We start from the raw sequence: 14198 nt of genomic DNA on the forward strand, positions 1-14198 counted from the left end.
TGTGTCCCCTTGATACCGGACTGTCGCTGGCATGAGGGAGCGTTGGCTCCCCAGCAGCTCTCCTCCGGCCTTGCTGCTTGCACCTACGTGCTGCAGCTCAGCCTGGCCCTCTGCTGTGTTCCTGTTCTGTGTCTGCAGAACTGCCCTGGCTGTGGCTCTGTCTGAACTGCTGCCCTAGTGCAGGAAGGCAGATCTTAAGCCAGATCAATGTTTTTCCTAAGGCCCTGTAGGGTTAAACCAATTGGGCATGTGGCTGACCTTGGGTCACAGCATGGCTGAGGTGAGGGCTGCAGGGGTGTCAGCAGGGCTCTGTGCCTGTGCCGGGCTCAGGGGTTTGCCTAACCTAGGCCTAGAGCCCACCTCTCCTGAGGGTGTGAAAAGGATATGCTGTGGTGGCCTCCTGGGGCATCTCCCCACCTTAGCCTCTGCTGCACAGCCGGACCGTGCTCTCTGTCTGCCTCTTCTCTTTGTTCTGGTGCTCCCTTGCTCCCTCAGTGAGTAAGGGTTTGGGGTGACTGGGCCTGCAAACATGGAGCGGCTCCCCCTTAACTACTGTTGTAGCTCTCAACATGCACATGTAGACAGGCACATGAGCACATTCCACATATGTAGACATGCACAAGCACATGTGCAAGCATGCATGCAAACACATACATCTGCTAGTACATACACACAAGCACCCCCCCAAAACAACTGACACATAAACACAAATCCCTCTCCACACATGAAAACACATATGGCCAAAGTTGTGCATTCACACACGCCTTTACAGAAATACAGATGCCCCTGCGCATGCACACACAGAGCCCTCCCCCAGGCCCCCCACGCTGGGGGCTGTGCTGCTGGTTGATGGATTGTGCCACACACAGCTCAGCGCTGCTGGTCTATCGGCTGGGATCTTGGCCGCACAGGCTAATCCAGCCCTGACATCACATTCCTCCACAGTGGGACTCCGGGGCGGTTAACCCTGCTGGGGCTGGGCCTGGGGCAGGAGATGATGGGGACGATGCCGAGGCGCAGACAGGGACCTTCACCCACCCTGTGTGCTGGGCTGGATGGCGGCCACCCTGCTGCAGCATGCTGCATCCGCTACTCCGGGCCGGCCGGCCCCGGGGCTGTCGGAGCTGGTCGGAAGCGGGGAGCGTTCCTGGTGCGAGGTGGGAGCTGGGGTGGGGGTATGTCCTGTCGCAGGGTGCGGTGGGATGCAGCCCGCCTCCTCCTCCTCTTGCAGCCAGGTCTCCTAAGGGTGTGTGATTCCCCTGTCAGTGCCTACGTCTGGTGTCTCTCCTTCCTTCCCACCGTCTCTGCTCCACCACCCATCAGTGTAGGCATCCGGATGGTTATTCTGCAGTACAAGCTGACTACATGTCCTTTCCTTCTGCCTTTTGCGCCTTCTCCTCTGTCTCCTTCCCTTCCCCCCACCCCATTCCCCAGTGTCCTCGGGAAACTGGAGCCAGATGACAAATTTTAGATGTGTTTGCAGGAAATAAAAGGCAAGGAGCTGGGGAGGAGGGGGATGGCCAGTCCTGACCCCCTCCTGTGCGGCGTTTCGGTGTCTGGAGCCAGCCCTGCTTCAACTGCTCCTGCTGCTGGCTGTGCTCCTTGTTTTCTTGGCAGAGAGGAGGAGGAATGTGTTTCAGTTTGAGTTTCTTGGCAGGAGGAGACCGAGGGAAGATTCCCCTCAATCCCGGCTGTGCCTGGCTCTCAAATTTATGCCCATAGGCTGCGACTTGGGTGGGCCGTGGCGGTGTGCGGCAGGCGGGGGAGGCGAGCGCAGCGGTGGGGGAGCCGCAGGCCAGTTCCCATTGGCTCCCTGTGTCCCCGGCCCCCTCCAGCTTCCCCTGCTCAGGGGGCCCCCAGGGTCCGGGGAGCCCCTGTGGACCCCATGGGCTGGGGGGAGCATCCTGCAGCTGAGACCTGTGGGCCCTGAGCACTTTCTGCCTTGCATAGCCAGCCCCCCATGCTGGTGCTCAGCAAGGGGAACGTGGGGATCGGAGAGAGCTGTGTCACTGCTGTCATGCCCACCTGGCACCCGCCTGCCTCCAGGCTGCCCCGGTGGGGAGACCCAGCCACGGGCTGCGTCTGCTTGCCGAACTCCTCCCTTCTGCCTGGACCCGGAAAGGAGAGGCTGTCTTGGCACAGAGGACCCTGACCCTCCTGCTGTACCTAGGTGGCCAGGGACTGGGGGTGGTGGGGACCAGAGCCCCACTGAGCTGCCCCCAGTCCTGCATGGTGGGTGCTGGAGGAGGTGCAGAGGGGATATCACCACAGGCAGGGAGATGGTGCACAAGCCTGGGGAGTTGTGAGGTGGGGGTAATGTGCCTTCTGCTACATGCTTGTGTGTTCCCCACGTGTGGTGGTATGCTGTACATGTGTGTGTGCTCTGTGTGCCCACATGTGCTCCATGCTTGTTTACGTAAACCTGTGCACATGTATGTGTTGTGTGCGTGTGTGCTGTATGCATGCACATGCAGCTTTGCATGTGTTCCATTGGACATACAGGTTCTCTGGTGTCCGTAAGTGTGTGTGTGTGCGCTGCACATGGAGTTTGAGTGGTGGTCACTCTGTGGGGGTGTGTACATGTGCTCTGTGAATGTGTGTGTGCAGGGATACAGCAGGCAGCAGGCACAGGGCTGGCGCAGCAAAGTGAATGGTGCTAACAGCCAGCAAGGTAGAGGGGACATCACAAAGGTGAATTAACCCTTTTCCTAGAAGCGGTAGATGCCTCACAGATGGTGCCCCATCAGCTTGGAACTCAGGGCAGCAGGGCAGCAAGTCCCCAGTCCAGGCTGGGACGAGGAGCTGTAGGCTGGTGGGAGCCAGCTGGGTCCAGGGCAGAGCCTGTAGTCCCATTGCTGCTGCAGCAGGTGGGTGCGCCTGTCTGGACTTTGGGCTGGGGTGGCTGCATATGGTTACTGCACTGCATGGTAGCAACCTTCCTGCTCTCTTATAGAGCAAGGAGCCGGTGAGCTACGACTGGGTCTGGCGCAGCCTGGGGGAGCTCAGGTAATGGTTCTTGGGAAGGGGAGACAGGGGCTTTGGCTTTGCTGAACTCCAACACCCCCCATCATCTCCCAGCTGCACATGTGCCTCTCCAGATATGTGCAAATACATGTTCGTGCGTCTGCGTGTGTGTCTGTGCACATGTGAATAGCTGTGCGCACAAAGGGCTGGGGTGGGTGCTGTGGTTGACTCCACAACTAGACAAACTTCCATGAGAGACTTGCAGACTCTCTCTCCGTTAGATGTTGTGGCTGGGGTAGGGGGCAGATGGGCAGCTCCCCCTGGAGCTAATCCCCCAAACTTGCTGTAAGGCTCAGGTCCAGCAGGCAGGTGAGCCTGCTCTGCCGCCCCCTCCCGCCCCTTTTCCTACTCATCTCTGCTTCCCTTGCCTGCCCCCAGCGCTACCACCCTCCCGGGTACCTCCCTCCCCCTTTGCCTGCCCTCCGGGTCCCCCCCCCCCCCCCCCCCCGCCATTCTTCCTGGCTGACACTCTCACAAAGCCCCGAGACAAGCTTTCAAAGGGGCAACTCATGCGGAAGAATTGCTGCCCCCCTCGCCCCCCCGTGCACCGAACGCAACCCAGCACTTTCCCAGCGGGGTGAGGGGCTCCCACTCCTCCAGACCCCTTGTTTGGGGCGATTCCCTTGGTCTCTCAAAGGGGGAGCCTGAGGAGGCAAGAGGCCTTGTTCCTGGTACCACCCACATGTGCATCTCCCTCACCCTGTGGTTGTTTCTGCTTCCAGAGCCTCTGTCCGTCATGTAAGCCTTCGAGGGTCTTGGGGCAGGACAGGGATCGTGGGTGGGGATGGAGCTGTGGGCCAGGACCTGGGTGCAGACGCTGAAGGCACAGCTGCGGTTGGAGATCTGACCATGGGCAGGGCCAGGCAGAGTGGCAGGTGGAAATGAGACCCAGGCACAGGGCAGGAACCTGCAGGCAGGGATACCATAGTGGGCTGGATTGAGCCCTGTGGGCAGGGGTGCTATTATGTGTGGGTGGGACAAGGCAGGGTTTTGACCTGCAGGCAGGGTGGGGACCCATGGGCAAAGCAGGGCTGGGTGGGACCTGCAGATGCTGCAAGGACCCATGAGGAGGGGCAGAGCAGCACGCCAGCTCGTGTCCTTTGACCAAGAATGGTTCTAACTGACTGTGCCTTAGTTTCCCCTTTTGGCAGTTAGGGCTCACAATTTTTACGTCTATGGATGCGCCCCTGAATGTAGATACTTGTGTGGGTGTCTGAGTGCACACGTGTGTATTTCATTCCCCCTGCAGCAGACACTGCGGTGGGCTTGGGACTCTTGCTGGGACAGGACCCTCTTAGTGCAGCGCCAAGCACGAGGGCACCTTGCTAAGTCAGTATCTGCTGATGCTTGTGATTGGTGACCACAGAGTGTGCTGCAGCACCACTTGTGCCAAGCTGTCAGAGGTGGCCTTGAACTGGGCAATGGTCTGGTCTGTACTGTGGTCCTTGTGCTTAGGCTGGGTTAACTTCCCCGTGCTGGTGCCACAAGGGCCCTAGGGGCCTGCCAGGCACTGGGGGCATGTGGACAGACATACTTGCGTTGGAAGGGGTGGCACATGGCTTCCGTGTTTGGCCAGGTGACTTTGGTGGCCACCACTTTTGGTAGCACAGAGCTGCCATTGCTTGTACCTCCTGCCCCACCCAGCCCACTGGAGGCATGTAGTTTTCCGCATGGCTTATCTCTCTCCAGTGTCAGCAAGGGAGTAGAGGGATGTGGGGGCCTGAACCCTGGCCCTGCAGACATTTCTTGTACCAGCCCCTTCTCCTTTCCAGGTACATATGGGCCTGTGCCCCAGGTGGAGAATAGCCCCCAGCTCCAGGGAGAAAGTGGGAGCCCTTCAGACAGGGGGGGGACCCTGATGGGTAGGGAGCACCAGGATGTGTATGTGTGGGAGGGGGCAAGAGAAAATGTCAAGGGCCACCATGGCAGGGCGGGGGTCCCCAAAGTTTTTGGGTATGCAGAGATGTTCATCAGTGGTTGCCGCTGAATCAGATGCCCTCTAGCCCAGTTCCTCTGCCTAGGACCCTTGTTGTTCGTGTCTGTGCCCTAAAATGAGGGGACAGGGTTTCCCCCTTTGTCACCTGCCCTTCCTGCCTTGACAGTGCCCCTGGGATTTCCCTTTGCCGTGGGCTCGGGGCAGAGGTCTGTGTTGGGGGCTGCCGTGAAGCGGCAGCACGGAGGTGCCCAGCACAGAGGGTTGCGCACCCTGGGCAGGTGGGTGCGGGGCCACGCTGGGAGGTTTCAGGCCGTGGGCAGGGCGGGGGTGGACGTGGGACGTGGGGCGGCGCAGGGCGGGGGCCCTGGGACAGGCTCCGTGCCCGAGGGGGGCTCCGTGCCCGAGGGGGGCTCCGGCCGCGGCGGGGGCGGCCGGCGGGGGGGAGTGTCCCGCTGCCCGCGTCTGCGCTGTGCTGCGGCGCCCCCTGGCGGGCACGCGGCAGCGCCGGCCGCCGCCGGGCGCAGGGGCCGGGAGGGCGCGGGGCTCCCGGGCGGGGACGCCAGGCCACCCTTGTCCTCCTCAGGCCCCGACCGGCTCCAGCCCCTCGGCGAGGACCAGATGTGCTTCTGAGCCTGGCTAGGCCCCACTGCGACATGTTCAACCCCGTCAGCCCCCCGGCCACCAGCTACGCTGAGCATTGCTGTCTGCACCCACCCCACGGACCAGCTCCAGGTGCCCCAGGGCCACAAGGTCGGTTGTAGCCCGCTTGTCCTGGCCAGTGTCTGGGCCTGAGCAGTGCCTGGCATGGGCACCCAATTTCTGATTCAGGTCTTAGGTTCATTGGGTGAGGGGCACCCAATTTCTGATTCAGTCCTTGGGTTCAGGGATGCTCTGGGGATTTCCTCTCCCCCCTGTGCCGCCCACCCTAATACGTCTTCCTGTCTTCCTCCTCCCTTCTGCCAGGACTTGATTTCCCCTTATGCCATCAGTCAAACCTCATGAGCAGTCACCGTGGTTATGGGTTGGTGCCAGGAACTGAGCACCCAGGCAGTGGTGATGGTAAGTCTCCAGTCTTGGGAGAGCATGGGGCAGGCAGGAGTTCTACAAGGGGTTTAGGCATCTCCTGGGAATTGTGCTGATTGTGTCAGGAGCGCAGGTGTGTGTGCTGAGGGGGTTGGGTAGTATTTGGGACAGTGGTGCTTGTGATGAAGGAGAAGACTGCTGGAGCTTCAGGTATCTTTACTGGAACAGTGATGCCTGTGTTGTCTGTGGTCAAGGGGATCAGGCACTTTTCTTGGGATGATATCAGCTGTAGCAGGGAGTACATGTGTGTCAAGGGGTTCAGGTACGGCCTAAGAACATTGATGGCTGTGGTAGAGAGGGGGGACACTTTTGAGCCTTGCCACAGTCCAAAGCCAGCAACAGCTATAAACTGCGAGAGGAGTGGCTGGAGAGCAAGCCCTGCAGAAAGGGATCTGGAGGTGCTGATTGGCAACAGGCTCCATAGGAATCAGCCGTGTGCCCTGGCAGCCAAGAGAGAAGACTGCACCCTGCGATGCATCAAACACAATATAACCAGCCGGTCAAAAGAGGTGATTATCCTGCTGTATTCAGCATTGGTGCAGCCTGACCTTGAGTACTGTGTGCAGTTCTGGGCCCCACCATTTAAGAAGGATGTGAAGGTACTCGAATGTGTCTAGCGGAGTGCAACAAACCTGGTGAAAGAGCTGGAAAGCATGCCCTATGAGGAGTGGCTAAGGACTCTGGGTATGTCTAGTTTGGAGAAAAGGAGGCTAAGGGGTGACCTCACTGTTCTCTACAACTTCCTGAGCCGGGGAGGTGGAGAGGGAGGTGCTGATCTCTTCTCCCTGTTATCCAGTGATAGAACATGTGGCAATGGCTCAGAGCTGTGCCAGGGGGGGTTTCGACTGGACATGAGGAAGCAGTTCTTTACTGAGAGAGTGGTTAAACACTGGAACAGGTTTCCCAGAGAGGTGGTTGATGCCCCAAGCCTGTCAGTGTTTAAGAGGCATTTGGACAATGCCCTTAATAACATGCTTTAACTTTTGGTCAGCCCTGAATTAGTCAGGTAGTTGGACTAGATGATCACTGTAGGTCCTTTCCAATGGAAATATTCTATATGGAAATATTCTATTCTATTCTGTTCTGTTCTGTTCTAAATCAGAAGTTAACTGGCACACTCGGGGTACTCCTCCAGGCTCCAAAGCCTTGTGTCCCTGGGGGTTTCTTCAGCCTCCTAGGACCCATGCTGAGAGAAGTGTCCCCCACTCTCTGCTGCCATCCCAGGCTCACGGTTCTCAACGCCCCGTGGTGCAGGCAAACTTGGGAAGAAGCGGGCACTGTCCATCTCACCCCTATCAGACTCTAGCATTGACCTGCAGACGGTAATCCGCACCTCACCTAACTCCCTCGTTGCGTTCATCAACTCCCGCTGTGCCTCTGCCGGTGGCTCCTATGGCCACCTCTCCATCAGCACCATCAGGTGGGCACCAGACTTCAGCCCCGCTGGCATGCATGCAACATGTCAGTCTGGGCCTGAATGCCGATTCACAACTTGGGGAGTGTGTGGGGTGAGGGCTAGGGAAGGCAGGAGCAGAGTGGGACAGTGGGTTAGGGAAGGAGTGGCTGGGAGTTCAGACGCCTGGGATTCCTGGCTCAGAAGACCTACATTTCTGTCCTCTGATGGTGTCATATGCTCATCCCTCTTGCTCTTTGCAGTCCATCACTGGCGTACCAGAGTCCACCGGGTCAGCAGAAGGGCCAAGGCCACCTGTACAGCCACACACCCACATCCCCCCCATGTAGCTCCCATGAAAACCTGTCCACCCGCCCAGGGCTCCTGCACCATGCCCCAGCTCGTGGGACCCTCAAACACTGCCAGGTAAGGGGGCCTTGCATCCATATAAATGGTGCATCCCATATAAGCGTTGATCCAGTGGGCACCTCAGTGCTGACTGCTTTCTACTTTCCCCCTGTCCTGGTAGCAGTTGAAGTTGGAGTGGAGCCTGAACAGTCCTCTGACTGTCAAATACCCAGAGGAGAGATCCGAGGGCGACATCTCCAGTCCAGCTTCCACAGGCACCCAGGTATTCCCCAGGCCCCAGATACTCCCCAGGCCTTGAGACCCCCTCCACTTCCCCAGGGCTCTACGCTCCTCCCTGGCAGCAGTCCCAGTAACAGGGAGCACGAAGGATCATACCTGGGAGTGCTTATCTGGCTGTGCTCCCCCAGGACCCCTTGCTGGGGATGCTCGATGTTCGGGAAGATCTGGAGAAAGAGGATGGGAAACCTGAGTCTGAGACTGTGTATGAAACCAATTGCTACTGGGACAGCTGTGCCAAGGAGTTCGATACGCAGGAGCAACTGGTGCATGTGAGTTAGGTCCTGCCTGGCTACACCCAGTCCCAGAACCTGCCCTCAGGCTGCTGGGTGACATCCACCTGCATCAACCCTCAACTCCTACTCTAAGACTGTCCTATACTGGGCCACTCCCCTCCCTGTCCCACCCTGAGAACTCACGACACAGGTGCACGGTGTTGGAAGTTGCCCATAGGAGGGGAGGGACGTGCATCCTCCACTTCTTGTGGGCAAGTTCTTTGTGACCCTCCCATACCATATCCCTAGGGGAACACCGAGTCTGACCTTCCTCACCTCTGGGGCAGCTCTCCTGAACCACTGGTACATCCAGACTTCCTCCTTTGCTCTTTGCCTCCCTCCAGACACTCCAGCTCTCCTATCTGGAGGTGGTCTCCCCTCAACCACCCCTCCTTGACCCGCCACACCACCTTGACCCCTACATCTTCTCTTGGTCCTCCCAAAACAGCCCCCAGCCATCTCCTGTATCCCCTGCCTCCTCTAGACACCATCTGATCATTCTGTTTTCCCCCAACCTCTGGTGTCTCCACCTGCCATCCCAGTCTCTCTCTCTCTATTTCTCCTATGATATTCTCTTAAGACACTTGTATCTCCCTGGCCCTTGGCGCCCTGCCCAATGCCACCAGTGATGCCCCTCTCTCCTCAGCACATCAACAATGAGCATATCCATGGGGAGAAGAAGGAGTTTGTGTGCCACTGGGCATCGTGTTCCCGGGAGCAGAGGCCCTTCAAAGCTCAGTACATGTTGGTGGTACACATGCGACGTCACACAGGCGAGAAACCTCACAAATGCACGGTGAGCTGGCACGAGCCTTTGCAAAGCCTTGGCTAATCTGTGGTGCCTTGCACCAGGCAGAGCTCAGGGCAGGATGTGAGCTGGCCTGTCTGGTATATGGCATTGAGGGGAACATGTGGTAGGGAAAATGAGGTGGGACAGACAGGGTGGTCAGGAGCATGGTAGTGCATAATGGAGTGGGGTTCATGTGTGGCAGGCCAGAGCCCATGTGATCAATCGCACAGCAGAGGTGCACATGAGGTAGAGGTATGTAGCAGGCTGGGTACAGCATGGCCATGTAGCCAGTGCATAGTGAGGTGGCATGACAGGCCAGAAGGGTAAAGGGCTGTGCAGTGGTGCGAGGACATGCACCTGAAGGAGGGCAGGTGTGTTGTGCATTGGTTGGGAGGTATGGTAACGTGACAGTGACATATGTGCTGTGGGTATGTAGCGTAGGGGTGATGTGGTACTGGGTCTATGGAAGGTGTGATGCATGTTTGACCCTGCTTGCCTGCACAGTTTGAAGGCTGTAACAAAGCCTACTCACGCCTGGAGAACCTCAAGACGCATCTGCGCTCACACACGGGTGAAAAACCCTACGTATGTGAACATGAGGGTTGCAACAAGGCCTTCTCCAATGCTTCTGACCGGGCCAAGCATCAAAACCGCACTCATTCCAATGAGGTACAGACCCATCTGGGGCTTTTTGCACTCATTTGGCCTCCCTGTATGCCTCCTGATTAGTTCTGTACTCTGAAAACTCCCTGCATCCCTGTTTTTGTTTCTGTGTGCCCCAACTTCCTCCTTGCCTGCTCTAATAAAGTATGGTCCCCTGCTCCCTTCCTCAGTCACCTGCATTCCCACCAGGGCCCCTTTACCCGCTGCCCCACTCCTGTGGCGCACCGTCCTTGCATTCTTCCTCTGGCTCCCTATGACCTCCTCCAGGGCACTGCTGTAGCACCTGACATGCCCACTCCAAGGGGACTCGGCCTCTTTGATCTCTTCCCACCCTTAGTTCCCTCAGTGCTTGGGCCTACTTGAGAGGGAGGAGAGGGGGATTTATTTCATGCCCAGCTGGTACTTTGTTGGGGGGATCTGTAGTCAGATCTAACACCCTCCCTCCACCATGCCTACCTTTTTCCCCTGACAGAAGCCCTACGTGTGCAAGATTCCAGGCTGCACCAAGCGCTACACAGACCCCAGTTCCCTGCGCAAACACGTGAAGACGGTGCATGGCCCTGACGCCCATGTCACCAAGAAGCATCGAGGGGATGTGGTGCCAGGCCGTGCACTGCCCACCCCCAGTGGCCCCCCAGACATGAAGCAGGAGAAAGACACAAATGGCCCCACTGACGCCCGGAAGGATGACGGCAAACTCTTGGTGCCTGACTTGGCCTTGGTAAGGAGCTGAGGGTGTGATGACAGAGGGAGGCCGGGCCAGGCCTGTTGGAGGAGTCAGTTTGCATGGTAGGGGAGTCACCTCCGCATTTGGCAGGGTGCGGGCTTGCAGGTTGCGTTAAGTGTGTAGTGGATATCTGACCCCCTTTTCCTTGGTTAATGTTTTGGGTAACCCTTAGAAGCCGCAGCCCAGCCCAGGTGGGCAGTCATCATGCAGCAGCGACCACTCCCCACTTGGCAGCACCACCAACAATGACAGTGGGGTGGAGATGGCGGGCAACGCAGGTGGGAGCTACGAGGATCTGTCCACACTGGAGGATGTGGTGCCCAGTGAGCCCATGGGCACCTCAGGGCTCATGGCCCTCCACAAGCTAGAAAATCTTCGCATTGACAAACTGAAGCAGATGAGGAAGCCATCAGCTACCAAGGGCCTGAATTTGCCAGCCATCCCTGGATCCGGTGAGACTGTGGTTTCCTCCCACCCAGATGCGGGGCCAGTCCCATATCAAGAGAGGTCTGGTTTGCAGCCAGGAGGTTTCCACACCTTCCTTTCAGTAGTGGTGAACCCCCACATCTGGGCTGTGCCCCATCTTTGTGCTTGATGATCTTAAAGGTCTTTTCCAACATAAATTATTCTAAATGATCTTCTGCCCCCTCTTTGTTGCCACCACTTGAATCTGTTTCCTGTCCTAGCGGGCACTAGCCACGGAAGAGGCCACATCCTGGTACTGGAGGTGGCTGCCTGTTCCTCCTCTGGCTGCTGGTGCCATGTTGTGTCCTGAGTGCCCTGGTGTAACTCCTTTTCTTTCCTCAGGCCTGCCTGGCGAGATGCCTGGGATCTCCGTGCCGCCGCCAGCTGCATCGCACCGGCGTATTGCGGAGCTCTCAGCAGCAGAGATGGGCATGCCACTGAACGAGCGCCGGAGCAGCGCCACCAGTACTGTAAGCTCAGCCTACACGGTGAGCCGGCGCTCATCCCTGGTGTCCCCATACCTGGCTGGGCCATGTCTGGGTGGTGAGGCAGGGGCAATGCCCAGCGGGGCAGGCCTGGCAGACGGCTATGACCCCATCTCTCCGGACGAGTCGCGACGCTCCAGTGATGCCAGCCACTGTGGAGGGCTGCCAGGTGTGGGCAGCCTTACCCCAGTTCAGCGCTACCGTCTCAAGGCCAAATATGCTGCAGCTACAGGTGGCCCACCCCCAACCCCACTGCCCAGCATGGAGCGAGTGGGCATGGGTGGCTACAGCAGCTTACCTGGGGACTATCTTGGGCCAGCTGAACCGCGCTTCCTTGCAAATGGTTTGCTGCGAAGGCACAGTTCAAATGACTACCCTGGCTACGCAGGCAGTGTTCCCCCTCACCTGGTGCCTTGGAATGGTGTGCGGCGGGCCAGCGACCCTGCCCGGACCGTGGCCAACCCTCATGCTGCACCCAAGGTGCATCGTTTTAAGAGCATGGGTAACGTGAATGTGCCAGGAGTGGGCAGAACTGCTCTGCAGCCCTTGGGTGGTTCTGATGCCAACCTTCAGCGCCATGTCTTCTCCCCACGCCCACCCAGCATCAGTGAAAATGTCTTCCTGGAGAGTGTGAGCATAGAGGGCCCTGGCCCAGGCACAGAGTCTGGCTTGCTAGAGATGGAACAGTACTTGAACTACCCCGAGGAAAGCTTCGCATGCCAGGGGACAGGTGTGGAGCTCCAGTGTGAAGGCCTCTATGGCAGTGTTCGCCGGACCACGGGGGGTATGCAGCTGAACGCAGGAGGGCACAGGGACGTGGAGGAGGGCTTGCTTCAATCTGAGTTCTCCCTCCCTCAGTGCCAGATGAACCAGCACTTCACGAGTATGCGTGCTGGCAAAGGGACCATGCCAGCTCCTTGGGATGAACCTCCCCAAGGCAATCTGGAGATGAGTTCTGGGCAGTCAAGTGTCAGTACCTCTGCTGCTACGATGTCTGGGCCGCACTGTCACCATCAAAGTACTGAGTACCCACTACCCAGTTCTTGTGGGCAGCAGCCCAAACTTGTGGGCTCATGCCAGGACAGTGGATTTTCTGGGGGGCACCGGCTTAACCGACTACAGATCAAATCTGAGCAGCGTTACCCAGCACCTGCCCCAGCACTTGCTCCCTGCCAGAATGCCAAGCTTGCTGGGCCCGTGCAACGTCCTGCATCATTTGGCCAAGCCATGAATGTAGGGCCTGGTGGTTACCAGTCTGACGAACAGGCACCTGTCAGTTACATGGGTATGTTGAGCCCGAGCACTAGAAGAGCCCAGACCCCCACCATGCAGACCAAAGAAGTGATGGTCCGTAGCTATGTGCAGGCCCAGCAGGCTCTGATATGGGGAGACCAAATAGCCTCCAAGGGAGGGGAGGCTGCCATGGGGCTGGGAACTGAACCTATGCAGTGCCAAGGCATGCAAGCACCACTGTACCTCAGCCCCAAGTACTCTGGTTACCAGGTCAAACCAGATCATCTGCAGGGTGTGGCAGAGACCCAACACCTCCTAAATGCACCATGCTTCAACCCAGAGATGGTGCCACACCCCCCTGGTGGCCCTAAACCACCTGGTCACCAAAACAGTCTGAACTATGTGGGCAACCTGGCTCAGCCAAATCATTCCTATGAGGGAGTAGAAGGCAGCTCCCGGCGTGTACTTTGCTTGCCCACTTCCCGCCCCATGCCTGAGGGATGCAGTAATGCCCTGCTGTGTTACCCAGGCCAGGGCACACATGTGCAGGTGGGCAAAGGTGGGCATAAGCTGCTGGGTCAAACGGCAGCAAGCTGTGGGGATCCCGGGCATTATGGTGGGAGCTTGGAAGGACTCAAAGGCAGCTCGTATTACTACCTGGATGCAGGGGAGCAGGTCGCTAACAGCCTGGACTCCCTGGACCTGGAAAATACTCACCTTGACTTTGCTGCCATCGTGGAAGATCCAGAGACACCTGCACTGCTGCCTGGGCCCCAAAGCTCTGCTGGTGGCCTCCTGCTTCCTGCTTCTGGTGGTGCCAACATGGCTGTGGGTGACATGAGCTCCATGTTGAGCACTCTGGCAGGGGAGAGCCATTTCCTCAACTCCCTGTCCTAACTAGGAGGTACCAGCCATCAGGTGGGCATGTCTGATACCAGGGCGGGGGGGCAAACCACATTTGGGCAGAGGTGTGAAGTGCCTTCTCACATGTGCATATTTATGCCTGGGGCGGGGGAAGTAGGGAGAAACAGCCCTGGAGTCTCCCCTTTTCCAGTTTGTGAGTGTCGGGCTCTTTCAGGGGCGGGATGTTGCTGGGTCCCAGAATCAGCAGCAACCCTGATGAGGCCCTTCAGGTCACCTTGCGGGGGGGAACTGGTTTTAGGGAGCCGTTTCATTCCAGTGCCTGGAACTTTTCCCTGTCTCCCCTGGCTCTCTGGATGAGGTGGCCCTGCACAGTTGCAATGTCGAAACCAAAGAGTTCCACTCTCCCCAACCCTGTGGGCAGGCCCCACCCCTATGTTCCGACTGCCCCCCCCCCCCCCCTCGTCTTTGTCATGACTGCAATCATGCCTTGCGTGGCAAGCCCCCCCCCCCCCCAAGTAGAGAGAAGGGGGAGGCAATTCACCACAGGGATGGTGGCAGGGGGCTTGGGGTGCTGGCACTGCGTGTGTTGCTTTGTACATAGTGTGCATGATGTGT

General features: G+C 58.2%; 1 protein-coding gene across 1 annotated transcript; it reads left to right on the forward strand.

Moving 5' to 3' along the window:
- Positions 1 to 5188: 5188 nt before the first annotated feature.
- Positions 5189 to 13616, forward strand: GLI1 (GLI family zinc finger 1; the record flags this gene model as incomplete). Its single annotated transcript, XM_082011938.1, has 11 exons — positions 5189 to 5710; positions 5924 to 6019; positions 7268 to 7463; positions 7700 to 7862; positions 7966 to 8067; positions 8213 to 8353; positions 9003 to 9152; positions 9651 to 9815; positions 10282 to 10530; positions 10709 to 10988; positions 11344 to 13616. Exons 1-11 carry the CDS (start codon positions 5614 to 5616, stop codon positions 13614 to 13616), a joined length of 3912 nt encoding a protein of 1303 aa, XP_081868064.1. The 5' UTR covers positions 5189 to 5613.
- Between the last annotated feature and the right edge of the window lie 582 nt (positions 13617 to 14198).

Source organism: Phaethon aethereus (genome assembly GCF_964289735.1).
Source record: "Phaethon aethereus genome assembly, chromosome: 29".
Lineage (NCBI taxonomy): Eukaryota > Metazoa > Chordata > Aves > Phaethontiformes > Phaethontidae > Phaethon > Phaethon aethereus.